The sequence below is a fragment of the Anguilla anguilla genome, chromosome 8, assembly GCF_013347855.1.
Source record: "Anguilla anguilla isolate fAngAng1 chromosome 8, fAngAng1.pri, whole genome shotgun sequence".
NCBI lineage: Eukaryota > Metazoa > Chordata > Actinopteri > Anguilliformes > Anguillidae > Anguilla > Anguilla anguilla.
The window spans coordinates 30700107-30719348 of NC_049208.1; the positions used below are offsets into that span (position 1 = coordinate 30700107).

The 19242-nt window shown below is 43.0% G+C and overlaps 1 protein-coding gene across 1 annotated transcript in view; it reads right to left on the reverse strand.

Annotated features, from left to right (window-relative positions):
• The window catches only part of LOC118233961 (E3 ubiquitin-protein ligase TRIM71-like), a 34618-nt gene extending 19924 nt beyond the window's left edge, over nucleotides 1–14694 (reverse strand). Inside the window, exon 1 of the mRNA XM_035430144.1 lies at nucleotides 12561–14694. Within this exon, the coding sequence (XP_035286035.1) occupies nucleotides 12561–13256 (696 nt within the window). The 5' untranslated portion in view covers nucleotides 13257–14694. The remainder of the gene's footprint in view (nucleotides 1–12560) is intronic.
• Between the last annotated feature and the right edge of the window lie 4548 nt (nucleotides 14695–19242).

Consider the following 19242-nt stretch of genomic DNA (forward strand, 5'->3'; position numbering starts at 1 on the left):
CATTCTGGTCCCTGATTCATAGGAACAAATGGGCCCCTTTGACCCTGCAGTACCAAGGTACATTAAATGAGAATCTAATCAGCCTTTCAGAATAACAGAGAAAAGTCGTGTTAAAAGGTTCTGTCTGCACAACTGCAGATACAATGCATGGTTCTTACACAGAATAAGGAATTTTGCGAAAAGTGTTAATGGAATCCTGAGTATTTCTTTCTTCTAGAACCACTATGTCATAAAAAAGAACATACAAACATACATTTGCATTTGGTCGCGATCTTCACGCAAGGGAAGAAAGAAAAAAAAATCACAGGAAATTTTGCGACTTGTTTCTAATTACTTTGCACATGTTGTGCATTAAGTCACTGGAAGTAGAACTTCACTGACTTTGAGTTTGCTGGCTGTTCCGAGCTCCCTAAAGATAAGTGCCTGCAGATGGAAGGAAGGCTGTGACAGAAAATCCCACAGTTGGATGTCCTGTTTTCTGCCGACAGAGCTACGCTCCTCTTACGTTTCGGAGCTGGGCTGATTTTAAGTGTACCCTCACAGATTCAATATCAAAGTGCAGAGAGGAAGGCATATGAAAATAGTTACAAACAGATAGAGACACGGACGGGGGGGGGGGGGGGGGGGGGGGGAGGGAGGGACTGAGCCAAGGAGTCATAAAATAAAAGCTTTGCAGATATTTCCCGAAAATCTGTCCCAAAAAAATGCTAACAAATTCTTTACAGACCCAAAATACATTTATTGGATCCGTTCCCGTCTCCATTTCTATCTCCACTGCATTTCAATGCATGCTAAATACAAAATAACATCAATTCACTTCATGCTGCTGTTGGAAAGGCTAAAACAGGCTGCACAGGCACCGTACCTGAATTCGAGAGCGCCGCACTTATTCGGTCTGGAGAATTAACAGTAAGTGGACCTCGTACCGATCTTCGCCGCACTATCTGCAAATGCGCAGCGCACGCACGGAAGCTGTCATTTCCCTGTCCCTGCGAGATCGAGTGGTTGGTTATGCAATTGCTGCTGTCAAATAAAGTCACACTAGTTTCTGAAATGTGACAATTTCCCAGAGTCATTTTAATACCATGAGTTCCAGTTTGAAATGTATTTCGCCAATCAGGAAGAGCATTTCCTAGTTGTATACACATCCTTTATACATTCTTAAAATAAATCAGCATCTTCCCTCTCAACCCAATTCACACTGCCCCTCCCCCACCCAGTGGGTAGGCTTCCGGCTGTAACCCTGAACAAATACAAAGTAATTCTTTTTTGAGTGTGTCCAGTATATTTCCTATGTGATGTAGCATAGACATACATCACAATTACACAGGACCTTCAGAACTAAAACAAGGTAGCAAAATCTGATCATCAGCACTACTGTTTATTTATGCACGCACTCAGTAGAACACCCTCACCCGGAGAGCAATGTCACAGCCTATTTAGATACACATTCTCTAACCATTCACAACTTAGCCATAAACCCTGCTCAGAGACGCAACAGTCCAGTGGAGTTCCAAGAAGCCTCCCAAGATCCGCACAGTTCCCCCGCAAGGCCCTTTTATTACTCGCCAAACAACCGAGGAACCAAAGGGAGGTGAGAATGAAAGGTTTCATAGCTTGCAAAAAAAAAAAAAAAAAGTCAATGATTCATCCAGTTACATCTGGTGACACTAAGGAAATGGCATGTGCCACCTTCATATAAAAATTTCACACACGCGGGATCTTGCCGTGATTGGGACCCCCCGTCATTGATTACTGGCACAAAGGCAGCAGCGGCGGAGGAGGGGCTTCCTGGAACAGGGTCCCCAGCCACCAGATGTGGGGTTTGGGGGGAAGGGGAGGGGGAGGGGCAAGGAGTAACAATCACTATGTGACACAGGGAAACTGCGGTTAGATGCACCTCCCGGGGCGCTGCACAGAAGCATGAGCACACTGGTCCTCCGCCAGGACCCATAGCCTCCTAAATTATGAGGCATACACACACCAGTGTGTCCCTTTAAATGTTTTGCGGACTAAATGAGATGCTCAGCGGCCTTCACAGTCTTGTCATTTCATACTATGGCTGAAGAGTCTGCGCACAACAAACTTTGCCACCAACAATATTTTAAGTATGACTTGCATAATACCTATAATTACAGGCATTGCCATTTCTTGGGGGGGAAAAAATTAGTGATTACTAAGAAAAGTTGTTTGCAGCCAAAACAAAAACTTCTATACTCCAGCAAGTCCATTTTCCATAACCTAATCACATCAATTCATTAGCTTAAAAATCAACTGGTCAAACGACGACGACCTGCTGCTGATGTAAGCACATTTTTTCTAAGACCTTCGCAATATTTTTAAAACTGCAGCAAGTTTTACTTCTTCATTTAGCACAGCAGAAACTTCAGACATCTGGAAAAAGCTGGCGTGAATCTCAAAGGTCCATTTCTTATGCAAACCTGCAATTGTAAATTCCTTACTGTTACTGTGTACATTATTTATATATTCATATTTTACGCTTTTTTTTAGGTAAAGTGTTATATTTTGTGTGTGCAGAACGCTCGTCTGCGATTCCTAAAAATGTGTAAAAAATAAGTAAAGGCTAAATCTTCACAATATTACCATTACCGTTCTTGTTGTTCCAGTAAGATCATCTTTCACTGTGGTGTATTACAAATAACAGTCACAGATCGAAATTAAATTAACAAAGTTCAAAGCCTGACATTAGGCCTTCAGAAAGAGGTACTATAAGAGGACCAAATCCATTAAGAGAGAAAGCTGGACCTTCCTGGACTGATGTCAGGGCACTCCCCTTTCTTGAACAAACAAGGCTTTGTTCGACCATGCAGAGTAAAACGCTGTCAAAAATGGTTTCTGTCCCTCTACGTGGTGAGAAATCAATGGCGCTGCGCTAATTAGGTCTCCCTGACCTTTTCAAAAATGTCAAATGCAGATTTCTTTGTTTTTTTTTTTTTTGTTTTTTTTTCCCTGAGCTGAAAGACGCATCTGCTCAAAGACGCCTCCCGCCCTGCATTGCCTACACAACAAATGCGCGTTCAAAAATACAACGCTCACGCACGGCAATGAACCTACCTGCGGGAGAGGCGCGATGAGCCAGAGACACTGGAGCGCGGTCTAAAAATAAGCATCTCCACCTCCCTGCTAAAACCGCTACACAGATAAACAGGCCCGCCCGACACGGCCGAGAACGCTCCGGAAAAGAGAGCTACGAGCTGCGAGCGCTGAGGCACAAACACACCCTTATAGACGGGCTGTTTCCCCCGCAGCATAGCTGGCTTTTACACGGCAGGCCTAAACCCAATTTCAAGCTTTTCATCAGGCATAATATTCCCTTGTTCAAATATTCTGTCATGAGAGCACAAATCAATTCCGTCATTCAATACTCCGATACTTGTTAATTAACAAAAGAGATTAAGAAAAATCCAATGTTATTCTTATCAATATTAATGAAATAACATGCCATGAAATAACATACTTAACTCATATTAATTTTCCCTTTACAATTGTGTATGCAGAACCTTTTGCACAGTTAAATTATTCAAATGTGATCATTAGAACCATAGAATATTTTTTATAACAGATTAAATGCAAATCAATGATTCCCAAGAAGAAAAAAAAGAACTGTAGTGCACTTTGCCCTTTACTTATGAGCAACAAGACCCAGCTGCCAAATGTAGCTGCATTACATAGAAAGAGTGTCATTCACACATTGCATTAATGCATTCCCTTTAACCAGAGAGATATAGAAAAAGTGGAAAATGCAGGAGTACAAAAATGTTATTACAAAAAAACAATGTTACCAAAATCCACAGGAGGCCCAAAGTCAAAGAGGACCAGTGGCTAGACCATTATAAGTTAAAAATGTTCCTTTCTAAAAAAGCTATACATTAAATGTTTTATTATTCTTATCTATGAAAATACTGATAATTAAACATTACGAAGAGAAACAATGAGAAGTATGAGAAGGAATTAATGTTAGGCACTGTAAAAACCAAATGGCCATTAAAAAGATTGGTCAAAAAAAGAACCTTGAGGTTTGTCTTTGCTGCTCATATTCACAATGGCACAATACAACACCCGCTCTGGACTCATCTACTGACCTCTGACTCATGACCTCAGCCCCTCCCCCCCAACCCCCCCAACCCCCCAAAATGCAGCAGAGATTTGGTTGGGTTATAGGGGTTTTCCCATGAGCCTCTCCCCTCCAAGCACATTGCCATGGAGACAGGGCATTCCCATAATTCAACCCGCAGCGGTGTGGCACGTTCTCGGGATTAACAAAACCAGTCCCCCGTACGCCCCCCCCCCCAAAAGTCCTCCCCCGCAGAGTGACTGAAGACCATAGAGTCTGCCTTTCATGGGAAGTTTTTTACGTGTGTAATCCAATTCTCTTCCGTTTCTGCTGCTCTTTCGCCATTCTTTCATTAAATGTGAAAAAACTGTAGCTGCTGGAAAAGGTTGGCCATTTACATGGAACCATGTTAGCTGCACTATCCAAGGTTTTTCTGTAGCTGTAGTTTAGAGACACAGAAATTATACAGCTTCCGCTCCATTCACACTGTGCATTCATAATGTTTTTTATGTAGTACTGACTGCATTTTGTTCCTAGATTGACAATAAATGAGCCCATTCACAACAGTATTATACTCTCTGCTCAGCATCAAACTAAGAGTTCTAGCTGTGTGTTTTACACAGTTCTGGTAAACATGTTCATGTAATGACAAAACAATAATGTTCACAGCAGCTTTCCTGCATTTCATTAAGTTCATTAAGCAGTACATTATAAAGAACTATTTTTAAAAATCATATCCACTGTCCCACTTTCCGAATGAGCATTACAATTTACTTTTGACTTTGAATAAAGTTAAACTTTACAACACACTCGGTCAACTCAAAACACGAACTAAAGAAAGGGCAAAGGGCAGCTCAGTTCTATGGATAATTATTTGTTTTTCCCAATTGTGGACAACGTGTAATTAATACTACTTGAGTACAAATAAATATATTGGGTGTCTCACCAAACTGTTTAGTGACAGTTTGTTTCCATCAAAATGTGGTAGCTCCCAGACAAGGATGCACACTGGCCACAGAACAAATGCATACTGAGCGATACCTGAGTAAACCACTGAGTTCTCAATGTAATGCACTGAAAATCATGCCAAATTGTCCATTTTGGATCAACTGGTGTCCAAGATTACAATCACAACTCATATGAAATATGAATATTTTGAATGGAATATGGCATTTGAATATTTACAAATCAACTGTCTTGAATTAAGAGGCATAATTGCATATGAAAGACAATAACAAAAAAGCAAACGCATAAAATCACATAACAAGATGGCTGCCAGTGGAAGAAAGGGTTATTACCTGCTGCAGAGCTGGAATAGTGTTCCTATTCAGTTCCACAAGTGGGGAAAAAAACAACAACATTACAACATTAAACTGTAATGAATTTACTGTATGTAATGGAATTATGACCTAGTGACAAGGTGTCAACTTTGGGGAAGATCAAGATCAAATTAAATCCCAGGCTATTTAACAAAGAAAATAGCAAGTGCTGCTCTTTAATTCAGCATGTGTTGACATGCACTGCTGTAACAGAGTCCTATAAATAATGAAGTAGTTTTTAAGTCTCTTAACACAGAACAAGGTGACAGAAATGGGTGGGAAACGACAAAACAATACAATAACAGCTCCATTTTTTTTTTGTTAAATGCTGCAAATTCTTCTGAAGGGCTTGCTTAAGCACGTTTTTCCATTTGCATTCTTTCTGAGCAGAAACCCACACACTCATTGCCCTGAAAACATCTCCGCAGCATTGGGGGCTAGCTTCTTTCTTAACTGCATCTGTCATCTAGAGTCAGATCTGGCAGGCTAATGGCCGACTTCCGGAACTTTTTTCTAGTCGTTAACTCTGGGGTTCCGTCCGTCCACACAGGCGGCCATCGTCCAGGCCTCTGTGTCACCAGTTAAAATGTCGGTAGGAAATATCTCATTAAAGCTCTAATAAAAGCACCGGTGCGCTAGTGTTGTGTGACACCGTTTAGCCGCGCAATGTGTTAATTAGCCCTAATCGGTCCTCGTTATGGCCCCACCAGGGAGGAGGCCCCAGCAGTACCTACAGATCTGAAGGTGACCGCTGAGACAGTCTGCTCTCACCATTAGAACGTCCCCCAAAAAGTAAGAGGTTGGGGGATGTAGGGCCAAGATGTAGGCCCCCCCCCCCCTGCCAGTCGAAGGGAAGGAGCGACCCTCAAGCCATCGAGCCAACGCGAGATCTGGCTGTTGAATTTTTTTCAGCAGACAGGCCGGCTGTCTTGCACATGAAGCACCTGGGCTGTGTGTCCAAGCAGCTCCACATTCCTCTTTTTATGGCGGAGGAGGAGTGAGGCAGTGAAAGAGGGAGAGAGAAAGAAGGGGGGGTTGGGCCTGTACTCTGGGAGATTTCAGTCAGCTCCCCCACCCCCAACCTTCATTGTCCCCCATGTCCCGAGAGGGCACGGCGACAGCACTTGCTGGGCTAGTGCTGACATCATGCCATTTTGAGAGCCTCCTCTCAGCTGAGAACAAGCAGTAGCAATGGCCTTGTCCATCAGCCGCTGGCCTGAAAACCAATGACAACTGTGCTCTATACTGAGATAATGCATTCGCAAGACTACGTAAGGCTAAGCTACCAAATGCAGCAGGTGGGTCACCTGCTGAACCAGCATGGAGTAGTAGGTTTTGTTTGTGGGTTAGAAGCAAAAGATTTCCCATCATGTACACAATGAACATTAAAGGTTGGCCAGCTCAATGATAAGAGCAGCTGGAGAAGTATGCTGCAATGTGTAGAGTCAAACAGCCTGACTTAGTTATACCTGAACCGCAATAGCACGAAGGCGTGAACCTGTCAAAGCCTCAGAGTGAGATTCACATTCGTTCCCACTTTCACTCCAAAAGCTAACAGACGCGACAGCCTTTGAACCCCTCCGCTCGGTTACTTCCTGGCGCCTCCACACTACTGTTGACATCTCGGGCCAGAAAAGCGTGTTGGAGGATGAGAAGAATGCAAATGTCTGTAATTCTACGTTCCACGTTTTTTTTACGCAGACGACAGCCGAGCGACTGAGACCGATGCCCTGCTGCACGTGATGCTCTCCGTGCGTCGCTACGGATTACAGCGCAGAGAGTTTTCAGCCGTACCCGTTCTGATCTCAAATTGCTAGAACTATACAATCACTTTCACTCTGTAGCTTTTTGTCTGTACGCAGCATTACGTTATCCACAGCATGGCTTAGACCTCAACACCAGGAACACTTCCTTGCAATGCTACACTAGAAAAAAATTAAAAATCCACCAGAAAAATGTAGAATATATATATATATATATATATACTGTAATTAAATTTTTATACAGTGTTCTATCGTTTGGATTTAACATTAAGATCCTCTGCTTTAGCCCTGAGAAGAAACCAAGCCAAAACATACCGGGAATCACAATTTAGGTTCATCAGAGCATTATTAGTTGTACAATGACTCTGCAATTTTAACACTGTTTTGTCTAATACCTCAAATGTCAAACGCCGTTAAAAGGGAATGGGCTGTAATTCACGGTTTTGAAAGAAACTTGGCTTAAGCAGAGCTTTCAACAGGCAGGGGCTTATTTCTGTCGGGGCCGCTTTCGGCTGTGGCGTAATCGCCGCGCTGTTCCCTCGCGCGCTGAAGGCCTTCATCGCTGAGAGCGGGAGAGAGAGGCCGGTGACATAACCACGCTGCGCTCGGAGTGCCTGACATGCGCCCGCCCACCGCATGACCCACATTTGTGACCTGCCAAAATAAAAACAAGCACCACGTGACCGCAGAGGCCCGCTGGCGGTTACGGTCGTCACGTGCGCGGCGTGCAGGTACTCCCGTAGCCACACACATTTCTGCTCATGTTTAACTGAAAGTTCTGCTTACCGAGGAATCTTGTGATAATGGTCAGTTAAACTGTTTATAAATCAGTGAAGTTCCAGCATTTCTCACTCCAAAAAATCTCATTTGTCCTGAATTTTCAAAAGCTATCATACAAGGTTATTGATGAACATAAGATTTTGTGCACAGAGACCAAAATATTCAAAAAAGGAAATTTTATACAATGTATTTTCAAACTACTTTCTGTGACTTCCTGTCTTTTTGTCTCTAACCTAGAAACCTCCTTGATGTATTGAAAAAAACAATGCAAATGGAATGAAGTAAATAAATCTTTTTTCTAAATTTTATGTATATGCTTTCACAAATAAAATAACATTTTTACTCCTACCCCATAGGCCTTCAAAATGACTAAAACCCTGTTTTAGTTACCGTCACCTGAAAGACAGCAGTAGCAACACAATAGCTCTGTTTCCACAGATCAGTATTAGCCATACAAGAGCTGCTCTAAAGTGCACCAGTATGGCGTATTACATTTCAACCATGGAAGTCTTCCTTACTGGTCATGTGCTGATAACAGTAATGCATCTTCAGGCTAACCTCCTTCCTTTAACTGTCACAAACTTTCACAATTAACAACAACAAAGCCAAACTGCACAGCACCAGAGCCAAAGCTCTGCTTTATGCATGTAGCTAGGAAACCAGGGCAAGTGTAAGGGCAGGTCCAAGAGCACTGAGAGGATTTGTACCCTGGGTAAGGTACAAATCGCCATGGCGTTAATTGCACAAAGCCGGGCAATAGCATGGCAGAGACAGTCACATGGTCACAGCAGGGACGCAATGTGGCAGGCAACGCCGACCATAATGGGATGCGGCTTCATTTTTTTTTAAACCCTAAGAAGATCGCCCAATGGTGTGGAAGGCATGGCAGGTATAGCTGACCTACTGCTAAGGCGGGTCAGTGGAAACGCGGCTAATGTGTTTACAGGGGGGCTGGCGGGGGAGCCGAGGTTGAAGCCTTTCTTAAAATAGAGCACCATCTGGCAAACAAGCCACTGAAGATGGAGGCCCACCATCCTTAAATCAAGGGGTTAAATTTACACCATTACTGGGCAAACGCCACCGATTGGTGTATTTTAGCAAAGGTGGGGAAAGGAGGGGCAGAGGGCTATAAATTACCTCATTCCAAGCAGACTGAGAGAAACAAGCCCTTATGAAATCACACCAACATAAATAAGGGAACTTTTCACTGCACTAAACTACAATAATGGAAAGACAGATGCAATCTTCACCAAGATTTTCAAAATAAGACTATTGAGAGCTTTATTTCTGAAGTAGTATCTAATGCCCAAACTTTCAGTTTGTGCAGATTGACTGAAACTTGGGCAATAACTCTGTCACTGCGATTAGTAGATTAATTTATTAATCAGTGTTATTAACTAACAAATGCATAAGCGGAACAATTAAGATTTTTTAAATAAGGGGCATTCATATGAATGTTTCACTTTACATAAACAGAATTTTTTTTTAAATTAATTAGAAAACTGTTCACTTCCCAAATGGAGTGTCTCATAGCCTTTCATTGCTGAAGCTTACTGCATTGGCAAGAGGAAAGAAACTGAATAGAGTAATGAGGAATTTCACCCCTGTTTCACCCCCTCACTGACAGTTAAAATGCAGCAAAATGAATATACTGCTTATTATGAATTTTTGCAAAAGTCCACATTTTGACTGAAAATGTCAACAAGGTCATGGTCACATTGTCAACTGCTATAACTACACCTCATTACCTACCAAAACAAGAGAACCCTGATATAACAGATGAGTTGAGATTGGAGAATAGAGATCATGTAGCATATACTGTTTCAACAATCTCAGTCAAAAAATATAATTCTAAAACACCAGGCAGCTATTTTATAAGATTACAGTCTTTTCAGAAAGGTATGTCAGAGGGGATGACTTTTGCAATTAAAACTTTTAGTTTTGACAGATATAGCAATTCTGTGTTTGTGAGCTTAACTGTTATTTGCACTGAATGAGAACTGTCAAGTGCCACTCCCACGCTGGTGTCGTCTGGCCCAATATTGACAATTCCAAGAAAACCCGGCTGTGTACATGCACATTACTCACTTTTTGTCCTGGACACCAGAGTCAGTCTCCCTACTGGGAAGATTCAACAGGACGAAAAATAGAAAACAATGGACAAATTAGGGTTCTGAAACAGTTTTCCTTCCTAAACACCATCATCCCAAATTTGGTTTGAGGGGAGACGGCCTTTTATGTTAATCTTGACAATGGCCGTTGGTCATAACTCTGAATTCTATAAACCTGTAGTCGCGTTCCCTGCCAGCAACCCGACCCCCCCCCACCCCCCCACCCCCCTCCGTTCTCACAATTACCAGCACCAGTCTCACTGTATCAGCTGGAGAGAGCAGAGCCTGGGGACTCTTATCAGCTCATTAACACAGACGCTTTTAATGGAATGATAACATTACCGAGAGCTGGGTGCCAACAACAAACACGCGGGAAAAAGAATGCGGTAAACTGCTGATAAACTGCTGCTCCATTTACCTGGGGCGAGATGAGGAGAGACCATTTTCAATACCAGACTGAAGCCCTCAGAGAACAAAAAATGAGAGCAATCAGCTCTGGAAGGAACAGCGTATCTATTTGGTGTACCTGGATACATCCACCCCATTTTTCCAGGGGTACTGTTAATTCAAGTCAGGCTTCAATTAGACATTAAAGATAAAAGAACATGCAGCGAGGAAGCATGAAGAAGAACCAATCACGTTCCAATCACACAACCCACTCAGCCTCCCTCTCTCTCTCTCGCTCTATAAAATGATAGATATGCTCAAACAGAGAGGAGGGCATAAAGGTAAATGTAAGGAATAGGATCTGCATAGAGAAAGTCACCATGATGCGTCTATTTGAAATGTTGTGAGAGATGAGTATTGAGTATCTCCAGCGACTAGCTTGACTGCACAGGCTAATGACCCCAGTGCATGTGCCATGGCTGGTATCTCTCACATGATCCTGTATTCTGTAGCCTCAGCTAAGGTCTTGCTCGCCTGCACACTGATGGTGTGAACCCAATGCCATACGGTTACCAATCAGCAGCTATTTACTCTAAACGTAACACAATTACACACCAAGGGATTAGGGAAAAGCCATATCACACAGGCAATACAATTAAATTAGGTATGAGCATTACCAAGTATTAATGTAACTCGACCAACAAGCCTTTTTTAGACTTGCAGTATCATTGTGTGCATGAATAAAGCACCAATGAGAAACAGTTGCCAACAAGCAACCTCTTAACTGGCAGAAGGGAGTTCAAACACCAAAACACTTTCAAGACATCCCCTGGGTCACCCAAACACACACACACACACACACACACATATATATATACGCAAACAGACACACACATACACATATAGACAGACACGCACACACATACACGCAAACAGACACACACACATACAGACACACATACACCGTACCAGCGAGTGTCTGCGCTAAGAGTATTCCCCAAATGGGACTGGGGTCTTTCTGTAACATGAGGAACTTCTATTTCTCTGTCGGTGTCATGTGATCCCTACACACCAACACCATCTATTTAAGACAAATTAGCTGTGGGTGTTAAAATGTCAAATATCTGTAAAAAATTATTTTTGAGAAATCTATTTTAATGCCTCTGCTTGACACATGTTAACTGTTTAAAAGAAAAAACAGTTTTAAAAAAATGTTTAAAACAGCTAAATTATGTCTTTGAATTGTTTTAATGGTTTGCGCCAGTATGAGAGGTTAAAGAGTTCAGTTCAGCACCTTCCTCTGTACTCTGTTCTCGATTCTGACGGTTGGGTGGAGGTGTCTGTTGGTGAGTACACTGCAACATGAGGACTTCAGTTTTATGGCCTTGTTGTTTGTGTGTTGTTTGGTTATCTCTCTAGGCTGCGCAGGTTTTGCCGGTTTCCATTCGATATGCTGTCAAAACTAAAACAAAAATCACTGAGAGGAAGAGCAAGATATTCTCTGGTTATAATTACCAGCACTGCAATTTGAGCAAGCCTGTTTCACTAAAATTTATTTGATTTGAGCAAGCCTGTTTCCCAGAATTCATTGCAAGCCACTTGGTGTTTTTCATATCACTCACTCACTATAATTAAAAAAACTAGCCTACTTGAAATATCCATATCTTGTTTCCACATGCAGACATTATTTTCACCGCACTTTTGTAAATATTCATGTATCACCAGCAGTGTATTGTATCTGGGCTCTTCCCAATTTACTTGAGCTAAGGAACTAGACATGGCAAATAAATATGATTGACAAGATACAAAATGTGTATTCTGACCTGACAGACAATATGGCCATCTAAACTGTTGCCTATGCAACAAAATTACTTTTTCTCATTAACACCATAAAGGAGAATGCAAACTTTTCTTGCCATAACCATAAATCACAGATAAGAAGAGCATCTGGCTAATAATAGCACATATCCATGACACCATCATAAAAAGGAATCCCATTTCAAAATAAAATCCCCTTTGACAGTTCTCCGCGTGTACTTTATCGAGCCACAAATGCAAACCTAATGCAGAAAATACGACCGTGACCGCGACCCATAGTCGCATGCGTCAGGTCAGACGGACTCACCTCGTTGTCATGGTGCTGGCAGAAGCTCATCCGGTCCTGAAAGATGGGCAGCAGCGGGTAGTTTGAATGGAAGGACTGGGACAGCGTGACGGGGGTACTGGAGTTGCTGGTGCGACTGGCCAGGTGCAGGGTCTCCATCAGCCTCTCGATGAAGTGGTCTTTGGTCAGGCGGACTCGCTGGTGGGCACGGACGCAGTTGTCGCAGAGGTACTCCTGGCAGTCCAGGCAGTGGGAGGTAGCTGGGTTTCCTTCGTCGCAGGAGCTGCAGTGGGGGTCCCCGAGCCGGTGCAGCCGGTGCAGGCCCTGGTGGGGGTGGTGGTAGCCGCCGCCGCCGCTCCTGCAGCCGTTCTTGTTCTGCTCTTCGGACGACACCACCACGTCCAACAGATTGCTGAAGAGGAAATTGGACGACGGCAGAGAGTCCACCCCAGACTCGGAGATTGAGACTTTTTGGTCGCAGGTCGGGCACCGTAGCTTGGAGGGGTCCCCCGGGTTACGCTGCCCCTCCAAGCACTGCCTGCAGAAGGCATGAAGGCAGGGCAGAACATGGAGCCTTCGGGCGGATGAGGTAGAGGAGCTGGAGGTCTGAGACGAGGATGAGGAGGTAGACGAGTTGGAGGAGATCGGAGCAGAAGACCCGCACAGTTCCTTGCAAAGTGGACATGTCTGTAGATCGGACTCGGGGAATGAAGCCATTTGCAATACAACTAATGGAAAGCAGGCTCAACTTAAAACATATGCTGCACAGAAGCACACATTTGCCTTTTTAAGGCTAAACTGCTTTCCAGTTGAGAACTGTAGCAAAACACTAGTTGTTGAGGTCAGATTTGAAAGAGGTTTTAAGTTTTCTTAATTTAATTTATTAAAAATCAACATTCAGAATGTTACTTTTTGGAGAGAAATTGCTTGGACCAGACATAAAGTAACGTGTACTGACATACCGATGACGTCCAAATTGTCTATTACTGCATGCAAACTTTTAACTAAACGGTATTCAAGGCAAATCTACGCGCAATTTCTAAAATTCAAAACATTTCTGGTTCAGCCTTCTCAATTTGCCTGCGCAATCGAATTGGCTCAACTAGTATTACTTTGTTAATTGCCTTTCATCCCTGCCAAATAGTGCAAAGTTTTACCGTTCGTTTAAAAATTAAAGATCTGTAGTCATTATAGAGGCATTTTATAACTCTGCCAGATGCAGCAGCAACATTCTTGTGAAACATAAATTCCGCTGTGTGGTTGCTACTCCGATCCTCCTCCCCCACCACCGCATGACTACGGGGTTCAATGAGGTATGAATTTCTTGAATCAAAACATTAATTTATCTTGCTTTTCCTCGCGCAAAATATTGTTTTTCCTTTCTAGTCCACCATCGAATCCCCTTCCGCAACGTCAAACCAGTCAATCGACAGCAGTTAAGTCGACCCAGAAGCAATTAAATAATTCATCAAAGCATTTGATCAGAAGCAATGCGACTCCGCACACAGTGCCAGATACCCGCGGATATATTCTGCTCTTCTTTTAAATGTTCCCCTGAAAAGTCCCACCATCGAATCTGTTCGAGGTATACATGTACCTCTCCAAAGCAGCCTTTCTTTAGAAGAATGCACCGTGTTTTTCCATAGCCTCGGCTTTTCTGGAACCTCCGAGGGAAAAAGGCACGAACCGAGCCTTCGTCTCGCGCTAACGCCGCAGACCAACCCAGGAAATTGTTTGATTAGCGCCTTTCTTCTCGCGCACACAGCGCTATGCATGTGTTGTGTACTGTTCGAGAAGACGCGTGTTGATGAAATTGATTCAAATTCCCTTTAATCCCGAAAGGAGAGAGCACACTTCCGCCTGATCACGTAGGGGCCAGGCCACAGGGAGGAGGGGCCTGGCTGGGTATAGGCTGTTACACTGCCACACACTCGAACACCCCGCGTAAGCACTCCTGGCATGTCGTAGGCAAGCACAGTAATATCGCCAAAAAGTAGCAATGCAGGTGTTTCATATGCGCGATTCGAAGCCCGATATTACCGTGCATACAGCTATAGATATTAGTGCATATTTAACTGTTATGGTGACGTCACAAGCAACAGATATGGTGTAAAAATCACACCACATAGCAAGGAGATACATTATTGTTACAAAGTAAAGAGACACACGATACGTTGTATTAATACATTAAGTAAACCTAATACATAAAAGTTATCGTACAGGTTAGTGGTACTGGTTATCATTTAAATGAACGTATACATCCACCCATCACAGCGCCGCAGCAGTTAATTCCACTTTAGCGCACCTAGTATCGCTATTCATGAAACGTAACAGTTATGAAACCGTAACCAGTCGATGTTCTCCTTTTTTGAGCTATGACAATGTATAAGAGGTTGTCAATTTCCAGATAAAAAATAGTGCTTTCAGTTTTCGCAAGATAATGTATTTTTTCTCCCGTTAAATTATGTAGCCTAAGTATGATTGACATGACGTAGCAAATTAAGAAATAGTGCTGTATTTCATGCAAGTAAAGCCTGTCGAATTTATTTAAAATCATAGCGATTTTAATCATTTTAACAACAATAACATGTACAATTCTGTAGATGTCCGTAAATCTGGTAGAAATACTTATTCAACAATAAAGTGCCATTCCTGGTTTGGAAGCACGGCAGGGTAAAACTGAAAAAAGAATGATAAATGCGGAAGGTTTTGGCAAATATGGTTGATATATATTATTAATATAGCTGATGGACTGTGATAGAGGACACTACATGGCAGCATGAATTCATCCTCAGAAATAAGAAAACATGTCCATGTGCTTTTGCTGCTTATTTGTGAAGATAAGTACATCTCTCTATTATAGAGGTTAAATATGCAGATTCTATTAGAAAAAGAGATTGGCCAGAAGATTCAGTATTGGACCACACTTTAGGCCAGGAGAGCCAGTTTAAAATGGAAGTAAAGCTTATCCCAAACGCTGTGGTGTGAAGCAGCCTGCAGTGCATTATGTCTTCTCGTGTACAGGAAGCCATTACCGCTTTCACCTCCCTGCATGGGGGTATACAGGGAGGAAATGGATACAATGAAGAGAAAATACAGTGGTTACAATCTACCTTTATTCTGAATGGAGGACACCAAGGTGAATGTTGTGTATAGGAAAAGCAGAAGCGTAGAAGTCCTGCCCAAAAAATTACTTCAGTAGCGTATCTGTTTGACGGAAGGACTGCACTGTACAGTAATCAGTGATGCAGTGTGGTTATTTCTGGAGAAAAAAGACTAAATCTGAGCTTGTGACCACACAAATGCCCACTGTGCAAATTTTAATCTGTTGTCATTTCAGAGTCTCTTCTGTGGCCTTAAAAGAGCTTTATTTGCATAGGAAATGATTGACTATTTCACCATTCAACAGTGTACAGCACACACTGGAGTCTTACATTTGTTGATGGATTTAGAAGAAGAGTATTCATAGTATTCATAAAAAATCATCTGCTTACACATCACTATTTAACCCTGAATGCTTTTCCATATGTATATATGTGTGTGTGTGTGTGTTTCATTGTATATTCCTCAGATTCTGTACCCTATAACTGCCATTCTGTATACCACATTCATGTTTGTTCAGTGTCTGCCGCACATGATTGTGGCACATTGAAGGTGAGGTTTTCAGGGGTAGACTGTATGTCTACTGATCGAGACTTAGGACTGGGGGTCACTGAGTGGGGTTGGATTCCAGATGTGAGCCTCCCCAGTAAAGCAGTGGGGTAGCTAACCTGTAAAGCCGTGTGCAGAGGGAACCTTTTGACCCCCATAATCCTTTTTTTCTGAGTTAGTGGGAGACTTCAATCTTTCCCGGGACGCTGCCCTGTCCGCACAGGCCTCTGTCCTTTCCTTGGGACTTCCGCTGATCACAGGAAACAGAGACGGCAGGGGTGGGGGTCAGGGGTGGGACGAGGTGAGAAGAGGGGCTTTTAAACGAGAAAAGATCAGATCAAATGTTAGAAAAAGCAATGGACAAAATTGGATTGTGGTGGGGTGGAGGATGGAACACTGTTTTTTATAATTAATGGAAGGGGTACAATGCAGCACTGTGTTCTGTCTGCAAATGTCACGCAAGTAACAGCATCCATTACAATTTATCATGCAAATAAACCGCACGTGTTTGCTCATTTCAAAGACATTTGGAAATGTTGGCTGTGAATAAAAGAAACATAAAGCAGCAATAAGAATGTGATTCTATAACCAACGGCCTCTAAAATTGCATCCTAAATGCGTTTTCAGGTGGTAACCCTTCAGACCCCTTTACCTTTAATGCTTTTTTAGACAAAGTCTTTGAGGTGACACCCGAAGACAGCCTAAAGCACGAGATAATCATGTTGAGCAATGTATAGTTTACAGTAGCTCACACTGAATGATGTGTTGCAGCTGATTTTAGCAGCTGAGAGAATGCCAGGGAGGTTGCAGAATTCCAAAGCCATAGCCGGGAATTCTCAAGGGATCATCTATCTTTTTCCTGCAACAGGATGTGTCATCAATGGAAAATGGACCAGCAAACAGGATCATATTTTACACCAAGCCACTCCCCCACACTCTGCAGAAAGCACATCTCTTGCACATGCACTTAAATTGTGTAAACTAAAGTACAGGTAGTCTAATCTGAAATATGCATAATCATAGATGTTGGAGCCATGGTAGTTTTTTTATGGAGTAGGGTTCCCATGGAATGCTGTATTTACTTGTATTTATTTTAATATTTAAAACCTTTGGAGAAATTACCAGCAAGGTAGAAAGTGTCACATCTGAATCTTAAACTTCTTAAGTTAATATAATTTTTGTTTTATTTTGTGTAGAAAGATATCCTCCATGAACCTTTGGTGACTGCCTGGGTATTATCTAAATTCACCTTCATCTTACCGTGCTGCACTGTGGGAGCCCACAGTTGATGACCTTTGTGCAAGTGAGGGTATAGTTATGGGAAATTAAGAAAGGTTTGTGCAGTGATCCCGCAGTATTCTCACAGAAAGTGACATCTGGTGAATATACGCACTCTGTGAGTTTCAGCTATACACATACCCATCCATCACATGCCCGCATACTGTTCGCAGCTTCCACCTATAGCTGTGAGCAGGTCATTGTGGAAGAAGAAATAGCACCGACTAGTCAAGCAGCAACATAACACAGCATGTGGCTTTAAAAGCAGGGCATCCTTGAGCATGTGCATGTGCAAGGTTGGAATGAGTCATAACAACAAGGTAGGCAGCAAAACAGCAGCAGCAGTTTCGGATGCTGTGGCGGCTCTCTCTCACACACACACACACACATACACCATGTAATGGTAGGAAAGCAGAAGGCAGAAGTTCAGAAATGCTGGGGTTGGGTGGGGCGGGGGGAGGGCAGAAATGGGAACAGGCAGGCTTGTGCATACAAGTAGATCAGCGGTTCAGTCCAGGGCTAAAAGTGTACCACAGAAGCAGCTGCAGAGTAACTAGGGCTGTTTGCTGGCTGAACATGCTGCCGTAATGTCAGACAAGAGAGCAGACATGATGTATATTCATTACACTGAAAGGGGGTTAGCCATAGACTTTCAACGAGCGCTAACATGTTTTCAGTGAGCCCAGGCCGTGCTGCGAGTTTTGTAATAATATAATAATCCATAGCCAATTACCTCCAGTCTACGTCATATTACTGAAGTTGGGGCAGGAACTGGCCCTCCATTGCTGCCCCAGCCTTGAACAGGCATTACATCCTGTTCCGTTCCCAACCGTTGTGTTAGAGTGAAGGTTGGCCATGTCAGTGGTTGCAAAATGAACATCTCCTTCTCAGTTACGCAGAACAAAAATAAGAAAAGCAGAAATACTGTTCTTGGGGTCTCAGAGGAGTGCTGGAAATGGGTTCGGACGTGACGGAGCGGGGTAATTAATAGCAATCTTCCTGTCCTTTGTTATTTCAAAAACAAATTACTGCCGGCAAATTCGGTAATAACAGCGAGGGCGTCGGTTGGGGGGCGTAAATCAGAGGTGGCCTCGGTTTTTAAAGGGCTCTTTTTGATTTAGCATCGGGGCCCCAGGGCCAATGCCCCGCTCACTGAGGGGCCCCGCCCTAGCAGGAAGAGGCAGACCTGCTGGAGTACAGTATTTTGTGAAATGGAGGGCCCATGGAGGTTAACACCTTTTTGTTTTCCCCTTCTCCGTGTCCCCGAGGCAAACACAGAACCAGGCCTCCCCTGGGAGGCAATCCATCTTTAAAGACTGTCAAGCCCTCGGACCGCCAAGCCAGGCAGATTTTTATTTCCCACGTTGGTTTTAAATGGGCATTTCTCTTTCTACAACAGGGGGGAAATAGCATTGTTCTGGAAGTCAGCGAAAAGGCATGTTTTTCTCTGGTTTTTTTGTTTCTAGATGGGCAGTTTTAATATTTAAGCTTTTTAAGCCAATGTTTGTATACAACTTGATAGTCATGTATTCCTACATTTAATGGCTTGAATCTTATGTTGCCGAGCTGGCATAGTCTTTATGCTGGGAGTCATACTCCAATCCTGCAGGGCTGCAATGTTTGTAGGTTTTTGTGTCAGTCAACAGTCAGTTTAGGCCATGTAGTTAACCAGCTGTGAAGATGTGTAGGTAATCAACATGCACATGCTTACGCACACACACACATATACGCACATGCATTTATATGAATGTGTGTGTGTGTGTGTGTGCGTGTG